The sequence below is a fragment of the Apteryx mantelli genome, chromosome 4 (genome assembly GCF_036417845.1).
Source record: "Apteryx mantelli isolate bAptMan1 chromosome 4, bAptMan1.hap1, whole genome shotgun sequence".
Lineage (NCBI taxonomy): Eukaryota > Metazoa > Chordata > Aves > Apterygiformes > Apterygidae > Apteryx > Apteryx mantelli.
Window position 1 is genome coordinate 62,303,978 of NC_089981.1, and position 22,290 is coordinate 62,326,267.

Sequence of the window (22,290 nt, forward strand, 5' to 3'; positions counted from 1 at the left end):
CGGAGCTGAAGAAATAGGAGGAAAGGGGATGTCTGTGCAACACAGGCGGCCGAGGGGTCCGGACATCGCGGCGCAGAGCCGCCGTGCTTGGCTGCGGCAGGAGTTCAGGCAACAGCCTGGCACGTCTAAAGCCCTCGTTCAGTAAGGCAGGGGAAACTGTATCTGCAAAAAGAGCAGTCTTATAAGAGATTCGTCTAACGATAATATTTCGGGAAGAGGTACGCTATTAGTTGAGATCGGAAGTTTTGTGAACACGCGCTCCCCTCCATTGTTATGTTACATTACATAATTAACTTAATTAAATGCTGGATCTGCGTCCCACTAGTTCAATACCTCCTACCTTAAAAATCCCTGACCGAAGCAGGTCAACTCAAAACGGCAAAAAGGGCTCTGGCTTTAGCAAATGCCTGCAAGGATTCCCTGCGCAGCATGCGATCCCCTCAGGGCGACGGTATTTGCCCGTCTGGAGGGGGTGATTTTATCAAGGCAGAAGAAGCACCACAATTTACAAGTGCGATATTCTAAATGTGCGATTCACATTTCTGAAAAAAGACATACAAATTCCATACAAAAAAGTTGTTTTGAATCCATGCTGAGGAATCAAAAGGATCCGCCGATATTCCAATCAAATAAAGTCATGCCTGCGAAGGACCGTGATCGCCTTCTTTCTACCACAAAACGTCTGCAGCATGCCATTAATTTCTGGGCGATTTCCTGTAGTATTCTACTTATTCCTAATTGTGCACATTCACTGAGATACGTGCAGCCTCTGACATCCAGCTCAATTCATTTGATTATTATAAAAACATTCCTTACAAATATTTCACTTAAAAATAATATTCATACAGGGTTCATACACTTTAGAGACATCCAATTTATATTTTACTCGCTGATATTTCGTGCGCTCCAGTCAATATATTATTTATTTTCATTTTTTATTTCATTTATAGAGGCCGTTTCTTCGAGACTCGATTGAAAAAAAACACAAACAAAAACTCTCAGAACATTCGAAAGAAAAACACGATAAATTCTTGGCTGGCGTTGAGAAGCCTATGATCTCTGTGTGTAACATGATGTATGTGGGATGTATGTAAGAGGAACACACACAAGCTGGCAGATCAGGATTCGTACGCCTAATGCCAAACCAAACACGTATCACTCTCTTCCACGTACACAAACGCACCACGACCCACACGTACTTTAATTCCTACCAGCTTTGTCTGTTTTTCTTTTAACTGTTAATATGTAGCAGTGTCTTTGACAAAGGTTGAAATCAGCTGCAAGGCGTTGACATTTTACAGCTAAACACAGTGCCATATTTTATATGGGGATTAAAAGAAAACCCGAGGCGGTCTTTACTTTGACGGCCGGGGAATATCAGCACCCCGATGGCCAGACACCGCGACCTCCCGTCCCTCTTCTCCCGGTGCAAGCGAAGCTGCAGCTGATTTCGCGACCTGTTTGTAGTTCCCGTTGAAAATGACTTAACCTCCATCGCTCACAACCCTCTCTTGCACCAACCCGTGAAATACCGGTTAGTTAAAAAGTGCTTTATTTAAAGAGTATAATAAGGCGACGGTAAATAAACAAGGACTTCTCTCCATTATCTGCAAAATGAATGTAGGAAAACGGTGCATGTTTCAAGACGTCGTTATTTTCTTCTGTGAAAGCGCCGGGGAGGTAAATCTCTAGTTATTTGCTATATGTCCCGACGACACACCTCCCCCCCCCGCGCTTACCCCCTCTCCATCCCTTATCCCAGACAAGGGCTGGAAAGGCCTAAGCGCCGCCGCCGCGGGCCGCACGGCGGTGCCCGGCGCTGCGCCCTGCCCGCCGCGGGCACCCCAGGGCCCCGCGGGCACCCCAGGGCGCCGCGGCCAGGGGCTGCGTGCCCGCCCCGGGCGCAGAGGGCCCCCGGGGCCCCTGCAGGGTGATGCCCTGCCAAAGCGCTAGCCTCTCGCAGCGCGGCCCCAGCATTAATTGCACTTTCTGTGCAACTTACCGCCAGGCAGGTATTAAATAGCGATTGCTATTGTACTGGGGTGCCGAACATGCCTGCAAGCGAGAGCGGAAGGGCCGCTAGGATTATGCTGTCTGTCATCTCCTCTGGCCATTAGGAGGGCGTCTGGGCGGCGGGGCCGCCCCCGGGGGCGGGCTCGGGTGAGTGATGGGGTGCGGCGCCCTGCCCAACCCAGCCCTGCCCACGTTGCCCTGAGGTTGAAATGCAGAACTCAAGGCTCTGTCGTGGGGAAGCAGACTTCCTTGTAGTCCTTTTTCCTCACGCCCTTGCTACCTCCTCAGTGGAAATCAGAGAGCCCTGTGGGCTAGCGCAGCCGGGAGTGCAGGCGGCTGGGAGCGCGTCTCTGTTGTTAGGTCTGCGTTTGGGATTTAGGGCAGCCTCAGAGGTGTCCTGCTCAGAGGAATGGGTAAGTGGCTGGAAGCTGCAGGAGGGTTCAAGTGCTGTCAAGAGAGAAGCAGCACCCGTGCGCCGTCATGTGCCGCCGCAGCTCCCTTATTGACTTTGCTTGTGTTCCTACAAGTTGTAAGAACACGTTAAGGGTCAGGAGCAGGGAACAGCGAAAGCTAATGACTGCTCGGTTTATTATTAATGTTATTAGGCGAGTATGAGGGAGGATCGCAGCCGAGTGGATGGCTGGAGCCTGTGGCACGTTGTATATTATTCCTGACACCGATCTGAGCAGTTAACATTTTAGCACGTTTGTTTTACAGCCTGGTGTAATTGTGCTGTTAAGCGAGAGGCGCTAACAGCACCAGAAATGGTCTTTAAAAAGCAAGTCGCGACCAGTCTTTCAGAAGCACCGCGCTGCCCTTGCCTCTCCCAAGATTTAGCAGAATTTCTTCAACTACTTTTCCTTCCTCCCCCTCCCCCACGTCTTCGAAAAACGTTTTTCTTTTCTTTTTCTCTTCTTTATTTTCCTTTTCCTGTAGCAATAAAGCTGACTCGTCTGGTGGGGCGATCTCATTTTTCATCTCTGGAATGTGCTTTTTTGAAATATGCTTGATGCACAGTCCAGAGAGCTTTGACATTTGTTGCCACTTTTTTTTTTTTTTTTTTTTAATTTCGGGAGAATCCCGTTATTTGAAAGAGGTGTGCGGGGAGTGACCGGGGGGTCTCTCCGAGCTGTGCCATCTGTCTTTTAATGACGGATAGTTGGACGCCGCCTTCTGAAGCATTTGCGTGCCCAACGGGTGTGTTTGTGTGTTTTCTTGCAGAACCTGCCTTCGGGGAAGTGAACCAGCTCGGGGGGGTGTTTGTCAACGGGAGACCCCTGCCCAATGCCATCAGGCTCCGGATTGTGGAACTGGCGCAACTGGGTATCAGACCGTGTGACATCAGCCGGCAACTGCGCGTTTCCCACGGCTGTGTCAGCAAAATCCTGGCTCGCTACAACGAGACCGGCTCCATCCTACCAGGGGCTATCGGAGGCAGCAAGCCTCGGGTCACCACCCCCACGGTGGTGAAACATATCCGGACCTACAAACAAAGGGACCCGGGCATCTTCGCCTGGGAGATCCGGGATCGCCTGCTGGCTGACGGCGTGTGTGACAAGTACAACGTGCCGTCGGTCAGCTCCATCAGCCGCATCCTCCGGAACAAAATCGGAAACCTGTCTCAGCAGAGTCACTACGAATCGTACAAGCAGCACCAGCCGCCCCCGCAGCCGGCTCTGCCCTACAACCACATCTACTCCTACCCCAGCCCCATCGCTGCTGCAGGTGCCAAGGTGCCCACGCCGCCCGGGGTGCCCGCCATCCCCAGCGCCATGGCCATGCCCCGCACCTGGCCGTCCTCCCACTCGGTGACGGACATCCTGGGGATCCGCTCCATCACGGACCAAGGTGAGACGGGGGAACAGGGGCCGCGGCGGCAGCAAGGCGGGGTCGCAGTGTCTCGACCTGGCTCCTTCCTCGCCGGGTCGGAAGGAGGGTTCGCTGGTCTGCCTCGAGAGACCTACAGATCTGGTGTATTTTTCCCCACCCGAGCTAGGCGCTGAAGTTACCGGACAACGTGCCCTGTGACTCGGGCAGATCAGAGGCTCCAGGGATGGGCTGCATCTTTAGCAGCAAATGCTAAATACCGGGCGTCGCCGATGGCGCCGTCACCCGAGACGCGGCAGCTTCGGCTGGAGGAAACGGCCCGGGGGCGGCGGGCCCACGGCCGGGGGTGCGCTCAGACCCGGCCCGGCCCGGCCCCGCGCTCCCGGCCCGGCTGGCGCTCGCGGCCGCCCTCGAGTCACGGGAACCTCCCTGGCGTTACCGAGAAGTCCATTCTCTCTAGTTTTCGCAATCAGGCCAAATTTTCCCAGGCAGGAAGTTCAAATGTCACCTAATTGCTTTCATTCTAATACTTTATTTTCCTCCAAAGTGGTGGTCCAGGAAAACGAAACCCTGAAGATTTGCCTCTTTTATCCTTTCCACCTTCTTTCTGTTACTCCGACTGGAAACTGTGTCGCCTCTCCCAGCCGCAAAGAAAGGGACATTTTTTCCATTTCGGTCTCTGCCAGTGAACTAACAGTGAATGTGGTTAAAACAACAGTCTAAAATAACCTTCGCCTACAGCGATCTCTGTGTCCCACTCTTCCCTCCCAATTAGCAGAAGGGGGGGGGGCGGATTTCTGTTTTCATTGCATTTTTAAGGGCAACAATCCAGTTCCAGTAGCAAATTGCTGCTCAAACACAAATTGCTCCTTTATGCAGTGCAAAATAATTATCCTTTTTTTTGACCGAAAAAACAGTTGGTATTTTTTCAAGCAAAATACGTACATACGTACATACATGCATACATATATACGTACATATATATATACGAACAAATGTGTTTGAGAGCCGAGTTTAGAAAATACACGCCTGGCAGTCTCTGTTCCATGCCAGAGAGAGGTAGTGTTGGAAATGAACATTACAAGGAATGAGAACATTACAATTACATGAGAAATAGAGAGGTTTTTAGTGAGTTCCTCTTTTATTAACACCACATTGGCAGGCAGGCCTCTGACGGTACAGCTGGGTGTCGAGATATCTTCCCCCGTCTCTCAGACCTCGAGAGCTGCAAACGTCTTTCTGCAGTGTAAAATCTCGCCCCCCTCCCCTTCCCAGGGCAGAGCTGGGGCTGCTGAGCAGCCGATGCCGCAGATGGGGGCTGCTCGCTCTTGATTTATAGGATAAACTGACCTTGCTGACATGGAAAGGAAGCCCCTATTCATGGGAAAGTGTGAGATCAGCAGAAAAGGGCGCTCACCGAGAGAGCTCAATTTCTTAAGACAACTTCAGATTTGTGCCTTTCCCCCGCCTCGGCGAGGGGCCGAGCGAGGCGGTGTCGCAAGAAAGCCGCTTCCCACGGCGGCCCGGCGGCTCGGCGGCCCGGCTCCGCAGCCCCGCAGGCTCTTCCGCGGCCGGGCGCGGCGGCTCTGGGAGACCGCCCGCGCCCCCCCGCCCCCAGCTGCCCAGCGGTGCCCGCGGAGTTTGCCCGGTATTCCTGAGGCACGGCTGATGTGCGTGAAAAGGGCAGGACTTCTCTCCCTCTCTCTTTTTCCCCCTTTTCCTCCTTTTTTTTTTTTTTTGCTTTTTATTTTTCTCTCATAAAGTTGTTTGGAGCCTGGTTCATTTTGCAGCCGTGTCAGGGTTCTCTCTAACAGGGGATAGCGTTTGACCTCGGACACACACACACACACACACACGAGGCGATTCACGTAAATCTGCCTTGGGAAATGCCGGGGGGCAAGTGACGGGGGCAGCTGTGCCCTGCCAGTGTGCGACGCGAGCATGAGCCAGCTCTGGGCTGTGCTGGAGATTTGCTTCGCCTTTCCATCGACTGTACGGAAGAAAACCGAAGGGAAGGGCCGATTCTCTCCGGGCATTCCCAGAGGCTCAGCGCGGACACGTGTGAGGGCGAAGGAGAGATTCCCCCTTAGCTCTGCCCCGCACAGCCCGTCGCCCAGGGCCCCGCGGCCCGGAGCCCTCCCCGCACACCCGGGGCAGGTCCCGCGGGGAGAGGGAGCTGTGTCCCGCCCGGAGCAAACTGCCCCGCGGCCCGGCCAGTGCTTCTAACTCCCCCCTTCCCTGCTGTGTTCCCCAGCCGTGAGTGACACGTCGCCTTACCCCAGCCCCAAGGTGGAGGAATGGAGCAGCCTGGGCCGAAACAGCTTCCCCCCCGCGGCCCAGCACGCCGTGAACGGGCTGGAGAAGAGCTCCCTGGAGCAGGAGGCCAAGTACAGCCAGGTAAAGGGAGAGCGAGGGGCGGGCGGGGATGCACAGGGCGTCCGAGCGCGGCCTGCGGCCGGGCACCGTGCTGCGGCCCTTTCCCGCCGCTGCCGCTCTCGGTTTCAGGACGGTCCGGCCTTCCTCCAGCGGCCGCTTGGTTTTGGTTTGCAAACGAGTCCTAAGGAGAGGCGACGCCTGCAAAGAGCCTCGCTCCCTCCTTCCCTCCTCTCCCCTCTCCCCTCCCTCAGCACAAACAACACCCAGGGCCCCTGGGAGACCCCAGCCCTCCTTTCTCCTGGTGGCTTTGGCCCACCCGGCGTTGCTGGTGCCCAGCGCGGGCCGCAGGGCTGTGCCTCTCGCAGACGGGAGGGGAGCACCGCAGCTAATCCTTGCCAGGCGCCGCTCTCCAAACGCTGGCGCTGGTTTCCCCGAGCCCAGCCCGACTAGCAGACACCCGAGACTCGCCGAGCACCTGCCCCTGCAGCCTGCCCGCGGGGCCGCCCTGAACCCCGCGGCCGCGCCGCCGCCGGGCTCCGCCGCCGCGCAGCCCCGAGCCCTCGCCTCGGCCCGGCGCCGCGCGACCCCCACCGGCCCGCAGCGACGCCCCGCGCCGGGGGCTCCGCGCTGCGCCGCGCTGCGGTGCGGAGCGGGGCCGCGGCCGCGCCGCCCCGGCCTCCTGCCCGGCCGCTGCCCCGCGCTGTGCGGCCGCGGCGTGTTTCGCCGCGCTGCCACCGCCGTCCTTCAAAACGCGCTTTACGCTGTCCGCGGCGAGTACTGTAGGAAGGGGAATAATTTGAAAATGAGGTGTAATTGCTTCCTACATTAAGTATTTTTAAACGCTTAAGTAGACTGTGAATTTCCTACATTTTAATTACAATACAATATAACTGTAACTTAATAAATCTCTGTCTAAATCTTTGTACTTGCTAATCAAATCCCATGCCAGGAGACAAGCTATAAAAGACTTGACTTTTACTCGTTGAGAGAGCACGGGTTTTGAGAACGTTTCCATGCAACAAAAACAAATTTCTATATGTAGCAGAGGATACATTCACTTCCCTGCAATTCATTTGTTATATTTGTAATTAATTCAAGGAAAAACTACAGTCTCTATTTAGCATGTTACCATTCAAGAACAGAGTTTTTGGGCATGTTTGCTGAAGTTCTGTGACTGGTTTTGGGTTCCATGGTGAAGAGGGTTCTGTATCTGAAATTTGGTGCTGAGAGTAGCTGAATCAGACCCTTTCAAAATCAAGATGTTGAGAACAAATTGAGCAAATGCTTTCAAAAGGTGAATGAAGCAGCATGGGAAATATTGTAGGCCTCAAATGTGAACAACCATTTTATTACTTGTAACACCTTGCAAACGATGTGCAGGCCTTAATGGTATCCTATTTGTTTCCCATTACATTCTCACTATTATTCCTTTATTATTCTGTTCATTTCCTATTACAAATAATGTGTTATGTAGTATAGCCATTACTGCAAAGTGGAAGATAGAATTAGGTTTAGAATCAGATTTAATATTTCATTTTCCATGGTTTTCTTTAAAAACAAAACAAATAATGTGTTAGCAATCTTACTAAAAATTATGGAAATATCTTGTCATTAACCTGCTAGGAACAGCTGTACCATGGCTACATTGTCTTAAGTTCCAGTCTGGGCCTTCTGCACACGTATAACTTTCAGAAGTGAATAATTCTGCTGAAGCGTTCACAGGATCTGGCTCATAGATTATAAACTATTGCCTCTGTTAGATTCACATTTGCCTTAACAGAATTTCGAGAAACAATGTTATATAAATTGGATTATTTTCAATGCTGGTGTTGGAAACTGTTTTTTTTTAAACTTGTTTCATTCTTTCAATATTTATGCTTTTATCTTCATAATATATCACTGTTTTACCATCAATACTAGTTTTATTTCAAAGTTTCATTCAGCCTAAAAGGTTGCCTGATATATATAATTTAAACATATGGACTATTTAAAAATGGAGCAAATTAATATTAATAAAATGGTATTCATTTATCAAAATACATTGCATAGAGATTTTAAAAGGACAGGAAACCTAAAAGGTATTTTCCCAAAATATCATTTTCAGAACTGTGCACACTAAAAAATGATGCAGAGGTGATTCCCACCCCACCCCCCAAAAGTAATAAGTATAAACAGTATTTGGCTTCGGGAAATTCTAATGCATAGACCAGGCTATTCACACAGTATTCAGACTAGTTAATCAGAGAATTCATTCACATGTACATTGTTTGCTTAATGTGTCATAAGTATACTTCCTTGCTAATTTAGAATATATTCAAAGAAAATAAATGTCAGATAAGAATATGAAAATGTGATTTTCTTCAGTTTTTACAAGATTCTTGTAGCTAAAAGAGTTGTTCCAACAAGGTGCAAAGTGAAATTCATAAACCAAATTCTTGCTGCGTGTAGAACTGGCTTAGTAGTTTGCTGGTCTCTGAAGCACAGTGAGTCTGGGTGACATTCTCTGCCAATTAAGCCTGACTGAAAGCCTCCGACATGTCCTTGGACCTTTACGTAGTCTCTTGCAATGTGTACTGCTTTGGATGTAAATAGATGAGCAGAGGACAGCAGAGAACATTGGTTCATTTATCCGGATCCAGCAAACGGGTATCTGGAATAGTGAAATACAGGGAAGCCACGGTCATGATTTACATGCCAGGAGGACTACAGGCTCTGTCTCTGGGCTTCAGGATAAATGCTATTTTCCACATCTCCTTTGTGCAAAGATCATTATAAAATTCTGGTCTTAAGAAGGCTAACACCAGAGGTCCCCCAGAAAAGAGAAGTGACTCCTCTGTAATACTTACTCCACTTTTATGCCTATATAACCAAAGTCAGAGGAGCCTACAACAGGAGTAGAGCAGCAGGGAATCGAGCTTGTGTGCTTTATGTAGGCTTTCCAATTATACAACAGGAGCAGAGGGAATGTGCTGTGAGGCACATTAACAAAGGGTTTCAGGTGGGTGATGGGGAAAACTGCTGTTTCTATCTAATATCAGCTATACATTTTAAGCATCAGCAACGTTCAAGAATACAGGTTCACCTCTCACAGTTTGCAAATAGCTCCAGAGCTAAAAGATACCTGAAGGACTTGTTCCTCCAGCCTTAGTTGTGGAAGATAATATTTTACTTCTCAAGAAATCCCCTGGAAACTCCCTCTGCATGAGAAAGACTAGAAAAATTGAGCCCAAAGAGCAAGGTCTTCTGTACTTTTCAACTATATTTATTTGATCCCTCCTTTCAAACCGTATACCTGTGTTTTAACACACCAGATTCTGTAGCCTTTTTCAGGCAAAACTCTTATCAAACTCCCACACTTGCCAGCAGCAACGAAGGCTGATCTCTGACCAGTTCGAATGGCTGCATTTCACTGCTTAACCCACACATCAGTGGGAAATATGCCTGGGAAAGGAGGCAGCAAGACTTCATATTTTCATCTGAGCAATGTGTTGTCACACTCATTTAACACAAAGCTGTACTTTTGAATCTAGAACATTTTTTGCTTTAAGTATTATTAATTTCCTGGTGTCTCTGGGGCCTTTGTTTGCAAAGTCATCCTGTATTTGGGATTTAGGAGTTTGAAAGCTTTGCCTGACAGACTGTGATTTTGTACCAAAAGTTCCACAGGAAATCACAGAGATGCCTCGTAAAATTTCTATTCAGTTTTAATTACCTGATGTCCCACGTTGTCATTTATATGTAAGCAATTGCATTATATTTTCCCAGTGCAACATTTGCATGCATTTCTCTAGTCAAACAGCTTTGCAAACAGAGCAGCTGTGAATCAGGGAAGCTGAAAAGGAAAATAGATTTTTCTGAGAGCGTGACAGTTTTGGGTCTTGCACATTTTGTACAGAGCTCAGTTACATTGCGGTATTTACGCATAGGGGCACATGCAGTGTGGTGTTGGGGGGGAGGCTTCTACACATAACTATATTACTAATACAAAAGATGAATATTCAGAGTATTTCATGTGTTAAGCACTTTATACTGACAGCTGCATTAAAAATTACTAACTGAAATCACTGAAGAACTAAAATAAATACAAACTGATTTGTACTCTGCATTTGAAATGAAAACATATAATAAATATGTATCGTATTTAAAATGCACTTTTCAGACACCTCATGCTTGTGACTTTCTGTACTAATGACATGGATGTACAGACTGAAAGAACTACAGTTTGCATTTACATGCATGTGAAAATGACTTATATCCTCACACGATTTGTTGAGAGGCAGATAGATTTGGAAATATTTTTTTGCAGAATTATTTGCTGTGTGCATTGCAGGAAGCAGACGTGCATGTTGCCAAAGGGAGCTGATACCTATTAATAGAAAAAAGCTGGTAACTTAGCAAGTGGTTCTTGCAAGCTTGCTCTTGCAAATGATGAGCTGTTTGGAGGACTGATCCCAAACCCACTGGAGTTGCTCAAAACGCTCCTCCTAATTAAAAGAAGCTTGTGAACATGGTTTGAGTGAAGTCATCCTCTGACATGTTGGACAGACCCCAAAGTAGCAACTGCTTCACTTCTGTCTCAGTAAAACTTTATCAGCTGTTTGTGGCCTGACTTTTCAGCTCTGCTGGGGTAGCACTCGCTAGTCTTTGGTTGCTTTCTGATTAGGAGATCATGAGCTCCATGTGCTTATATGTGCTTATAGAATAAAAGGGAAGGATCCATTTTAGGGCAAGTGATTGCAAATAATTGTGGGTGCAATTCTGGACAATTACTTGCACAGAAAATGTAGGCAATGTAAATATTTAAGTTCCTGATCTTTGATTGTAGGTGAACAATGAATTGTATATGGCCAAAGCATCTGTAATTGTTTTCATCTGCTATTCTTAGAACCCACAAGATATGGTAACTTTTCTGAGAGTCAAATGAAAATTTAGCCTTAAGTGTCATGGTCAATTAAATGACCCTCCTACACAGATTATTTATTGCAAAATTTCACTAGTGGGTTACCTATGTGGCATCCTATATTCTAATTCAGTATTCAGACAGTTAGACTCCTATTACAGGGCTGTGCTAAATTCATCTGTGATAATGGTCCAGACCTTATACTCCACACTCGTATTGGGGGGATGCTGAGGAGAGGTGCATATTGGCTTTCTTGCCATAGTACCTAGTAGAAATCTTAGCCGAGTTCCTGTCTGGTGCAAGGGTTCAAACCTTTGCCTGAGGACAATTCAGCTCTGTGTTAGGCTGCTCAGGATCTCCAGACCAGTGCCTGTTATTTAAATAGTCACCAAAGTGGCTTCCATGAGGTCTAGGCATCCATGTCATTGCATGTTGTGGGTGAGGGGCATGAGCTGATCCCACTACCTGCACCCGATTCCTTCCCAGGTGATCTGGATGGCACCCCATTCGAAACCCATTTGTGAGACCTGCCTCTTACTGGCCACCTGCTTCCACGGCCAAAACACAGTGCCCTGCCCACCAGTCCACATGGCTTCAGGGCACTCCACCCGGATGAAACTAATAAAGAAAGTCAGAGAGGTGAGTGAATGGTATAATGACACTCAGACTGCACTCTGAGCACCCTCTGCTCAAAGGCCCCCAATGGTCCGGGAGCTCCGTTAAGACAAACAGGATGATGGGCTGAAAAGCAACTGGTGGGAGATTCCTGTCACAGTCAAGGAGCAGAGTGTCAGAAGCATGGGAATTAGGTAGGACTCAATCTGTTCAGTCTTCTGGTGCTTGCAGTGGAGTGGAAAATAGACGAAGACTGTATGGTATGTTTGGATTTATGGCTGTTGTGGCAATTCATCAATTCTTAGGGACTACTTATACGCCTAGTCAATTGGTGATGACCATTCAATAATCAATGGACTGTGATTTCACCCTCATTAACTTGTCAGCCTCCCTGTAATTGCCTCTGCAGCACTGGAGATTCATTAGACAAAGGGGAACCCATTTGGCTCTTCCTCGGGAGGACAAAGTGGGGATTTTACTGATTTGATCCCATGTTTTTGCCACTTGTAGCTGGCAGGATCTCTTTGAGGTCTTTCTGTCTGTTAGGTCTCTTTCTACCAACCTCAGTTTCATTTAAATAACTCTATATTTAAATAACTATTAATATATTGTTAAATATATTATATTAAGGATGTATTTTCCATAGAACCTTTTGCTAAGTACATCATATTTTAACCATCAGTGTAAAAAGAACAAATGTTTATTCCTTTCAGTGTATTTGCTTGTATAACGTCTCTGTGCGACTCCAGATTTTGCCCAAACAACAAGGGTGAATTATTGTGGAAATCTGTTCTAGAACTTCGGTGAGCTGTTGCTAGTTCCTAGTCAGGGGAGTTTGCTCACCTGGCATGGCTTTCTCCTGAGCTTTCCTCTTGTTCTAACAAACACAGTATACCCGTCCAAGACACATTCACCCCCCCCTTTCCCTCAGTGTGCCTAGGTTTTAGAATGACCACTATCGGCCTTGACTCACACCTTTTTATCCTACCTCTGTTTTCCTCTGCTGCTTTTGTAGTGTATTCCTCAGTCTGTTTTTATCTGTTTAAGTCCTTAAGAAAGAGGTTTTTAACTTTTGTTTCTGTTGTAGTTTGTTTTGATAAGATGTAAAATGCCTCTGGCCCCTTTAGGAAAGGATTGGTGATGGTGTGTAAATTCAAGTTATTCTTATTTCCAAAAATGGATTTTTATTTCCCTGAAGAGGCTGCGATTTAGAATTTGATAAGCAAATATAATTAAGAGTGATCCTGGTGCATGTTGCAACTATAGTTAAAACATTCAACTGATACTATCTGATTTCTGTGTTATTCAGTGCAGCTGGGGATGCCTATAAGTAAAGGAAACAACTTTAAGTTAATAAAAAAAGTGCATTAAACACAGAGAATGGGATCTGATCATTATTAAGAGGAAGAACCTTATTTTAGAAGGAGGTGGTGTGAGTGTCTCATGTGGTACACTGTAATTCAAGAACTATTGAATTCAGTGAGAGAAAAAATGCCTGTAAAGAAAATGACATCAAAGTAAGAGAGATTCATTGAACAGGGATGGGTAACTAATTAATATTCAAATCTTAAAACACTTAAGCATGCAAGTAATTCCATTTTACTCCTGACTTCAAATAGAATTGCCAGCATTGCTCCATATGACAGTGAAAAAGGAATCCTGTAACTCCCCATTGTGGAAAATTTTCTTCCCGTTTTCAAAGCCCAGTCTCCTGGGAATCAGCACAACTCCCCTGAGCAACAGACTAAATGCAGGTCTCTTACCTGTGTGTTAGAACTTTAAAATGTGCTCGATTCAAGTGTATTGCCACTCTCCAGCCTAAGTTGAAAATGAAGACATATATTTTGAAGTAATGTCCTACCTACCGCAAAATGTCCCCCTTCTGTTCAAGGTCTTTTGGACATTGAAATCATTTAATGAAAATGTCTTCATTTTTCAGAGTTTGTTCTATTATATTCTGCTTGCTGTGAAATTAATGGAAACTGGAAGTGGGAACATGCTCAGCAGAAGAAATTCATTCATATAAGCATATGGATATACTCTGATAATAAGCTATGAAAAGACTTTGGATGAAATTTTTGCAGGATTATAAAAATCAGCAAAAACTTGTTTGTGGGATCAACTCTGACTAGGTTATTCACATACATCTTGTCATCTTAGCAATTTCATTACATTTTTCTCAAAAAAATTAATGAAGAGTGTTATCATAAACCGGAGAAATTTGCTCAGTGCTCACTTTGGTACACCTGTATTCCTTAGGTAACTCTGATTTACCTGCATAGCCCGTTAATTCTAGCAGAACACTGATCTGAATGAATGTTTGTAGGATCATGTAATTTTTCCCATTGATGCTGAAGGACTGAATAGCAGCTTCAGAATTTAGCTCTAATTTAGTTAACTGCAATCTCTGTCTAAATAGTATTTAATGTTATTTATTTTAAAAGGTTAAAATAAACATAGGTGTATTAATTACCTCTTTAGGTAATGCCATTTTTCTAAATGAGATTTCCATTACATGCCAGCTGCTGATATTTAACTTGGAAAATTTGTTTACTCTTCCCCTGGGATCCCATATGTTGATTTGATTTATAAATCATATTTAACCTCCAATTAAAAAAGAAAGATTTAGCATGTTTGCTTCCTTTATGCTCGTAGTTTGCGTTTGGTTGCTTCTAGTCATGTTACCATAATCTTTTGGCTCATTATGTGCACATCGCTGAGAACATTAGACATCCTCTGGGTGTTTAAGGCAATTTGCTCCTCTGACTGACAGACTAGATCTTCAGCTCTGCTCCCTGCTATGCTTTTCCCTTGTTGTGGAAAAAATGACTTTTCCAGTAGCTACTTTGTGACTGTTTTCAGTGCATTTGATGCACATTCAGCATTTCCAGAAATTGTTTAAGCTTTTCATTTTGAAAAATGAGCAGCAAGAGAGTGGCTGTTTGTGGAGCTACGGTAGCGTTCCTGTAACTAAAGCTGCTGCCAACGCTCCATTTTGCTGGAGAGCTGCTGCTGTCAGCAACTTTGTTGTGATACCTCCTCAGGTTTGTTTAGTTTGCTTTTGGGGGGAGGCTCTGTGCTGGAGAATAAAGGCAATCCTTGCTGATCCAAGGACAGGAAGGATTCATTCCATCCACGCCAGTGTTAGAATTGAGAAATACAAATTAAACAGCAACCGTATTCATGAGAGGTGTGCTCCTGAAGACCTGACACAGGCAAAGCTTCTGCTGATTTCAGCAGGGAAATTTGGTCTCAGTCACTGTTCAAGCTCATTAGTGTTGTTGAATTAGGTAATTTGATCTTGAAGCCAATGTTGTTTCTCCTGAAACACTTTTTCCATAGGTGTTTAAAATACTTCTACACAACATAACCTCTAAGAATCTTAATCTATATAATAAAATATTGTAATAACTACAGTTCAATGGTCTAGTAATTCAAATAATTGGAAATAATTAATTCAAAATAAGAGGAATCATTTTTATGGACACTTACTTTAGAGCTGGATTATGCAGTTGAGGTGGTATCCACATGTGGGGTCAAATCTGCCCTTGTTTGTATTTGTGTAAACATGAAATGAGAACATTCATGTTATTGCAATTCATAGTAAACAACATAAATACAGGCTCATGATTTTAAATGTTATTTCTGAAAAAATTTGGGTGAATCTGGGTCCTTTTGTGAAACATTTCAAAGCCAGATGGAAAGTGATCACAGAGACAGGCTCTAATTTTGGTACTCAGAGTGCACATGTCTAGCAAACAAAAGGAGGAGCATGAAAAGTAGAGAGTGGGATGAAATCAAACAAAATAATATCAGTCAATTACAAGATAGAATTTGAATTCATACCACAGTGTCTGAAAGCAGAATTTACATTGTGTTTTCTAAGGTATTAACATGGCCAAGGCAAAAAAAAAAATCTGATAGTCTGTTGTCAGACATGGATTGTTTGGGGAGTTTGTTCAGAAAGTTTGTACCTTGTCTCCTCTTAAAATGCAAAAGAGAGGCTGAAGCTACTACACTGGTGTTACCCTCATGACAGAAGTCATGGGTGTGTGGGGGCGTTAATCTCTGGCTTGGAGAGGAACTGTTTTGATTTTTTAGGAGACTAAAAAGCTAATGGAAATTATTTGTTCCAAAGACAGTCCCACATAAGCTTGGTTCTAGACTTGCTTTCCATCCTCTCCCCCCAAGAAGAGGATGGAAAGAAAGTTTCCTCCAAGAAACCCCCAACTCCATGCCCAAATCCCAAACAGCTTGAAAACAAAAATTACATCAAAAGCTCCTCCTATTTAGGATTTTACCAAAGAGTGTCTAAAACCAGAAACTCCCTCAGTTAAACTACCTGAGTCTTCACCATTGAAAATAGATGTAGTCCATTTATTTCTGCATCATAATTTTATATCACATAATGGGAGATTTTCTGTCCCATTGGCTTTGAATTCTGGCCTGGTTATTCCTTTCACTTGCCCTGTTGTGTATCAGCAGTAACCCGGTAGAGTGGCACCAGACAAAACTTGTGAGCCTGACCAGACTGCTGTTGTTTTGCAGGTAGCTTTCTGAGAACATGTTTAAATTTACAAATCACAAGAAGGTTGTGTTTTCTAGATATAGAACACAGCTCCGAAATTTGGAAATACTTTTTCCATCGGTTGTTTTAAAACATTGATAGAGGCAGCAGTTCAAAGCAAATATTTTCCTCTGGTCTTTGTAGAAACTGGATAGTAAGTACTTTCAGACAGGAACCCTTATCTTTTGCACAGCAGAGGCTGTCATTCAGCTAGAACTACATGTTTGTTTGTTTGTTTTAAAAATTAAATTTCCCTCGAAAAGCAAGGGTTTAAATTAAGAAAAAAAATTATAAAACTTAAAAACAAGGTTCAAGAAACTCTGCACTTAAAACAAGTTCTAAGGGTTCTGCAAATCCATAAACATTATGGGGGTTCTTGCACTCCTAATTATGAATGCTTAGATTTTGGTGTTCATTTCCTCTGATTGAAATATTGCAGGATGAATTATTCATCCAGTATATACATGAATGTGGTATTCAAGCCCTTCCATTTATTTTAAGTGAATGTCATGTTTGTAAAAAGTGCCAGATTGACAGACAAGATTTAGCCTCTCTGATAATATATACATTGTACCCAAAGCTGTCTAGAAGTAAAAACTCTACCAGCCAAAATTATTGGGTCAAATCCTTCACTGGTGAAAATCAGACTACTGAGTTTATTTCTGTAGTCATCCCCTCAGCATTAAATTCTGGCCAGAGAAGGCTTCTGACTACCCCGCTGATAGGGCTCAAACATCCTCCAAAACAGAAGCATGCTCTGGGCCGGGTCAGTCCTTACACAGCTCAGTGCCACCTGCTTTGCTGAAGCAGTTCGTTGGAATTCAAATCATCATGGTTTTGCATGGTAAAGCTTGGGAGTACTGGAACTAAAATAAGACCAATTCATTTAACCAGCGAGGCAGAGACAATAGCTTTCAAGCATTGGTGGCCTAGGACAGATCAGAGCTGGTGGTCACTGCAAAATGGCTCCATGTCCTGCCCTAAGTAGTTAGGGCAAGATCTTTATCACATTCAAAATAGTTAGATACTATGAAAACATCAGTTGTCACAGTTGTAGTTTAAGGAAGGGGAGGGGAATAAAAGGATTGTTCTGATCATTATAAATCAGGAAATGAATTTTTTACGTTATGCTTTTACAAAAACTAGTGAATATTTAGCCAAATTTCACCTGTTTTGTAAATAGCAACCCAAGCAGTACATTCAGTGTAATTCAGTAATAAACTAGGACTTCTCTAGTAATTATAGTCCAGAGCCTTTTATTTTATTTACTGGCACAAGATCATACTAAGGAAGGCCACATAACAATAAATAGAAGAAGGTGAAAAAATATTTTTGGACATAAATATGTATCCATACATAAATATGTATTGATACAACCTGGCTTGTTAATGTGAGCTGTTCAGGAAACCATGCCAACTATGCAAAATGGTCAGTCTGGGAGCTCCGGTCTAGGAGAAACCCCTAGCGGCTTTGGCTGTGCGAGCTGCAGGAGGCCAGGACATGGGCTCAAGCACTGTTGCGCCAGCGTCCAGGTGATGTGTTGGCACATTCCCTGGCACAGTCCTGGCCTGTGTCCATGTGAGCCACTGTGCAGGCGTGCGGCCAGGGAGGGCACAGCCCAGGAGCCCTCCCACCAGGCTGTGTGGACAGGCAAAAGGGAGGTTGGCCCTGGCGTGATCCTACTCATCCGCAGGGCAAAAGAATTGGCCCTGGTCTGTTTTATTTACTTGTATAGACACAGCCATCAGCTTCAGTGACATTTTTGCCTGGACACAAAATTTAGGATTGGACATAACAGGAAATCATTTCCGAGGACCAAAAGCTGCCTTTCTCATGGAGAGCACTACCCATATACTCTTGGCATAGGGGGGTAGCTTGACAGTGTTATTGCATCAAGCAGTATTTTGACTTGGCACGAAGCAGCATGATGAGTGTCTTTGAAGGATTCATTCATAGTCCAAGCACTTATTCTTTCCTCAAATGAGATGTTGTTAGCGCATCTGCCCTTTCTAAGAGGAAGCACCAGTGCTTGGAGAGCATCCGACTGCCAGCAGTCTGTACAGCATATGGGAAACATTTTCTTTTCTTTCCTATAGCAAACAAGAGTCTGGCTCTTCCTAGAGCTACATGTGGTGGAGGGCAAGCAGTGACAACACAGGAGGCTGGAGGGTACGTGCTTCCTCTTCAGATGAGGGGGGATCTTTGCAAAAGGTAGCACAGCCAAAGGCTCACTGCACATGACCGTACATGCTGAAGGATCCTACTTAAAACAGGGCTTCCAGGCAGAGCCTTGTGCCTGCTGCTGGTGCCACATGGTGCACTCTACTTGGAGTAGTGAGAGGCTTATTGGACCCCTGAGCAAGCCTGGAGGAGCAGGATGGCCTTGCAGAGACCAAACATCCTCTCCTGAGCATCGAGGGGCAGAGATCTGAGTGCCTGTGCTGCCCCGCTGCCCTGCACTGTCAGACGGCCGCAAGGCTCCCCTGAGGCTCTTCCCACGGCTTTTCTCCTTCCAGCACCCGTTGAAGCTTTCCGCAGTTCTCCTCCTTGCAGGAACTATTTGGCTTGTAGCTCTTGGTGTCCCAGTGTTAAATCTGGCTCTAATGACTCTACTGCCTTTCAGAAAAGCTTTTTGTTACTGTTAGGAAAATTGGAGAGGTGCTCTGCTTTTTTGCTTCACATCCTGCTGAAGAGCACTTTATGCATTGGTAGAGGCTTGGAGAATAGCAACTTTTTAGGATCTGTAACACTGTGGGGTTTTTGTTTTTGGTAGATTCAATCAAATAATTTTCCTTGTGATTTAAGTGTATTAATTTACAGTACAATTATTTGAGGGTTTGTATTAATTAGTACTGTTGCAACCACTGATATTTAGGGCTGAGGCTAAAGCGTAATTCTGAGAGACAGTAGGGGATGTGTAATTGCAGTTGAAGGTCAGGTCACATATTTGGATTTTCAAAAGAATAAGGCAAGTTGAACTTCAACAAAGTGTTTATGGATTTGGAAGGACAAGTATGTTGTTGCTGCAGCTGTATGTTTTGTATTAATTAATATACTAATTTGAGGCTTCCAGCTGGAATCCCCTCACTGTCTCCTGCTGTTCTAGATTGCTGTACACATTTATATTGATTCCAGTGGGATTACTGTTTGTTTTCCCAAGTGGCAATGAGAGGATAATCCAGGCACTGGAACCGTGAGTTACACTGGTAGGAAACACATGAGCCTGTAAGAGGCCAGTGTAGTTTATGGAGATATATATTTGAAATTTAGGCAGGTGCAATCCAGACAGGAATTGAACAAGTGAAATATGTTAATGTTATGTGAAATTTTAGCAGAAACAAAAGTCTTTTTCCTTTTTCAACTCTGTACCACACAGATTGGGTCCGGTTTCTCCAGGTGATTAAGCCTCTCTAGGAAAACTGACAGACACTACGTGATTTGCTAAATTGATATCTGTTCCTTCATACTCAAATAGAAAGCCTTCTTTCTGGGAAAAAAAATCACCACATAGCCTAAAACATAAACACTACACAAATCAAAGCTAGAGCAAGATAAATTATCTTGTTTTGTACCTGTTCTGCTGAAGAAGCATTTACAGAGTGTGAAATAAACCACAGAACTTTTTTATTTAAATAAGGAGTCATTCATTGTGAAATCCTACCATGGTAGACTGAAGGACTCTCCCTTCTTTATTTAAATAGAAACCCTTGTCCTTAGCCTATGGAAGAACCTAGGAAAACAATTTGCAGAAAAGGACCCAGCCCTGTATTTGTTTCGTGCACAGAAGCCCTATTGAAACCAAAAGAAGCTGTGAGCAAAGAACATTTGCAAGGTTATATCCCAAGTATCTAGAAAACAGATTTTAAAAGACATCATCAATAATAATATGATAGTTCTGACTCATGCTCTGAGCAAACAGTTGCCAAAGGGTTTAAGATGTTCCCATTCCCCAACTGCTTGTTACCTTTCTGCTCTGGGGCAGGCAGCGGTGGCCAGAGGAGCTGTGTCCTTGCCTGCCCACCCTGGCCCCGAGCAGTGTCCACTGCTCTGGGGTTCAGGCTGAGGCACCAGGGTTGGTAAGGCACCCCATGGGTCCATTTCTCCTGCCACTGCAATGGCTGTGGTCACTGCACACGCATCTTAAACTGCCGCGGCAACTCCTGCTGTGGCCACATGCCGGCCCAGCCACAGTGGCCAACGCCCCATGCAAAACTTGGGAAAGGTGGGTGAGTATTACAGCACCCCCCATCCTGATGTGTGGGACTTATTGCCAAAGGATGGAGGTGCTCAGAGAGAGAGACAGGTCAAAATCATTACAAATATCTCCAGCAGCTCTCAAACATAACAACTAGGTGCAACATAGGCTCGAGGATCCACTAAACAACAGGTTGCTGGAAGGGGTGAGTGCACCGGGGAAGGCTTGGTGGTTCCTCCCTTCTTTTGGTGTATGGTCCCCTGTCATCAACTACCTGTGCCTGTGCTAGAAAGTGTGCAGGCTGATGCAGGGTAGCTGGTCTTAAGATCAAGGGACAAAGGGGCCCCAACACCATGGAAATCAAGGGCAGTGATTATCAGTGGCTTCCTGGGAGTCCTGTGGTTGGTTGTCACACAGACATCAGTGGCAGCGCTCGGCAGAAACCCTCATCCTTTCACCATGCCCTGGCCCTGGCTCTGGTACAAAACCTCAGCAGTACATGAAGGCAGTTTCTTCTGCGGCAGATACATTGTGTCTTACTCTCTTAGAAACATCTTTCCCTTTCCTTTCAGGCACCCAACGGTCTTTCAGCTGTCGGCAGTTTTGTTTCAGCACCAGCCATGCCTCCTTATGCTACACCAGCCCAAGTGTCACCTTATATGACGTACAGCGCTGCCCCTTCTGGCTATATGGCAAGCCACAGCTGGCAACATGCTGGAGGCACCCCGCTCTCGCCCCACAACTGCGATATCCCTGCGTCGCTGGCTTTCAAGGGCATGCAGGCGGCCAGGGAAGGCAGCCACTCGGTCACAGCCTCGGCACTCTGATGCAGGAGCTAGCCCAGGATGGCTGCGGTGCGGCCATGCGTTCATCTTCCCCAGGCCCGGCTCATGGACTGCTCTTTCTCGTGCTGGTGGTATCTGACATTTCTCCACATGACTTTCCTCTCGTAAGACTTTGGGGATTGAAAGGGCTGAAAACAACATCTGAAACTGAGAGAAGTGTGTTGCTGCACTTGCACTGTTTAAGGAAAGATCTTGCATCCCTCAAAGGGCTCATGGAACCTTGTCTGACTTTTCTGGTAAAACCACACATATTTATTCTTAATCATCACAGACTTTTTAAATGTGCAATTGTTATTAAGATTTGTGTAAAAGTTAAAGGAAAACCATCACAGAATATTCTGCTATGCCTCAGATCAGCAAAGGTGACTACATGGAAGGTATTTGCCGATTGCATCTGCCTCTAGAGAAAAAAGCTTCTGTCCCTGAGGTTACACAATCCACTGCTATTAAGAGATTACTTTTTGGTCTTTTTTTTGTTGAGTTTTTGGTAATCACATATAGAACCAAGGCATTATGCAGCTCTCAGATTCTTTTGGCATTTCATCATCGTTACAAGGGCAGTAGTATGTTTGTATTTTTATCCATTTGTAAATATAGGCTTTTGACAGCATTTGTTTTCACCTCCCAGTACATTTCTGCTTTTCTTTTCCTTTTTATTTTTCTTTTGGAAGTTAAAAGCTGACTTTCTAGCTGTTTTCTGTGTCTTTGCATTGTGCGATGATAGCCTCAGATGATGAGGTTTAGGTAGGGTTTTTTCATCATATTTTTGTGCCTACAGTGGAGGCTTCGACATCTCATGAAACTCAGTAATTTCTTCAGCAGAGGATTCAAAGACAGAAATCCAGCCAAGTAACTCTCCCCAGTTATACCCAACCTCCCAGAGTGATGAAACACCACATCCATGTTAAGTATACAAACAGAAAAGGTGGTAAATATCTGCATAAAAGTGCGA

General features: G+C 45.3%; 1 protein-coding gene across 1 annotated transcript; it reads left to right on the plus strand.

The window, feature by feature from the left end:
* The first annotated feature begins 3,161 nt into the window (after positions 1 to 3,161).
* Positions 3,162 to 21,320, plus strand: PAX9 (paired box 9). Its single transcript, XM_067295680.1, has 4 exons — positions 3,162 to 3,861; positions 6,095 to 6,237; positions 11,603 to 11,755; positions 21,066 to 21,320. Exons 1-4 carry the CDS (start codon positions 3,162 to 3,164, stop codon positions 21,318 to 21,320), a joined length of 1,251 nt encoding a protein of 416 aa, XP_067151781.1.
* Positions 21,321 to 22,290: the final 970 nt, after the last annotated feature.

What these genes read in the sequence shown, in the direction of transcription:
- PAX9 (XM_067295680.1), top strand. Translation starts at nt 3,162, where the DNA reads ATGACGGATAGTTGGACGCCGCCTTCTGAAGCATTTGCGTGCCCAACG. An exon ending in AGGAGGCCAAGTACAGCCAG is followed by an intron (nt 6,238 to 11,602) that starts GTAAAGGGAGAG and finishes ATTCCTTCCCAG; the next exon opens with GTGATCTGGATGGCACCCCA. An exon ending in TAATAAAGAAAGTCAGAGAG is followed by an intron (nt 11,756 to 21,065) that starts GTGAGTGAATGG and finishes CTTTCCTTTCAG; the next exon opens with GCACCCAACGGTCTTTCAGC.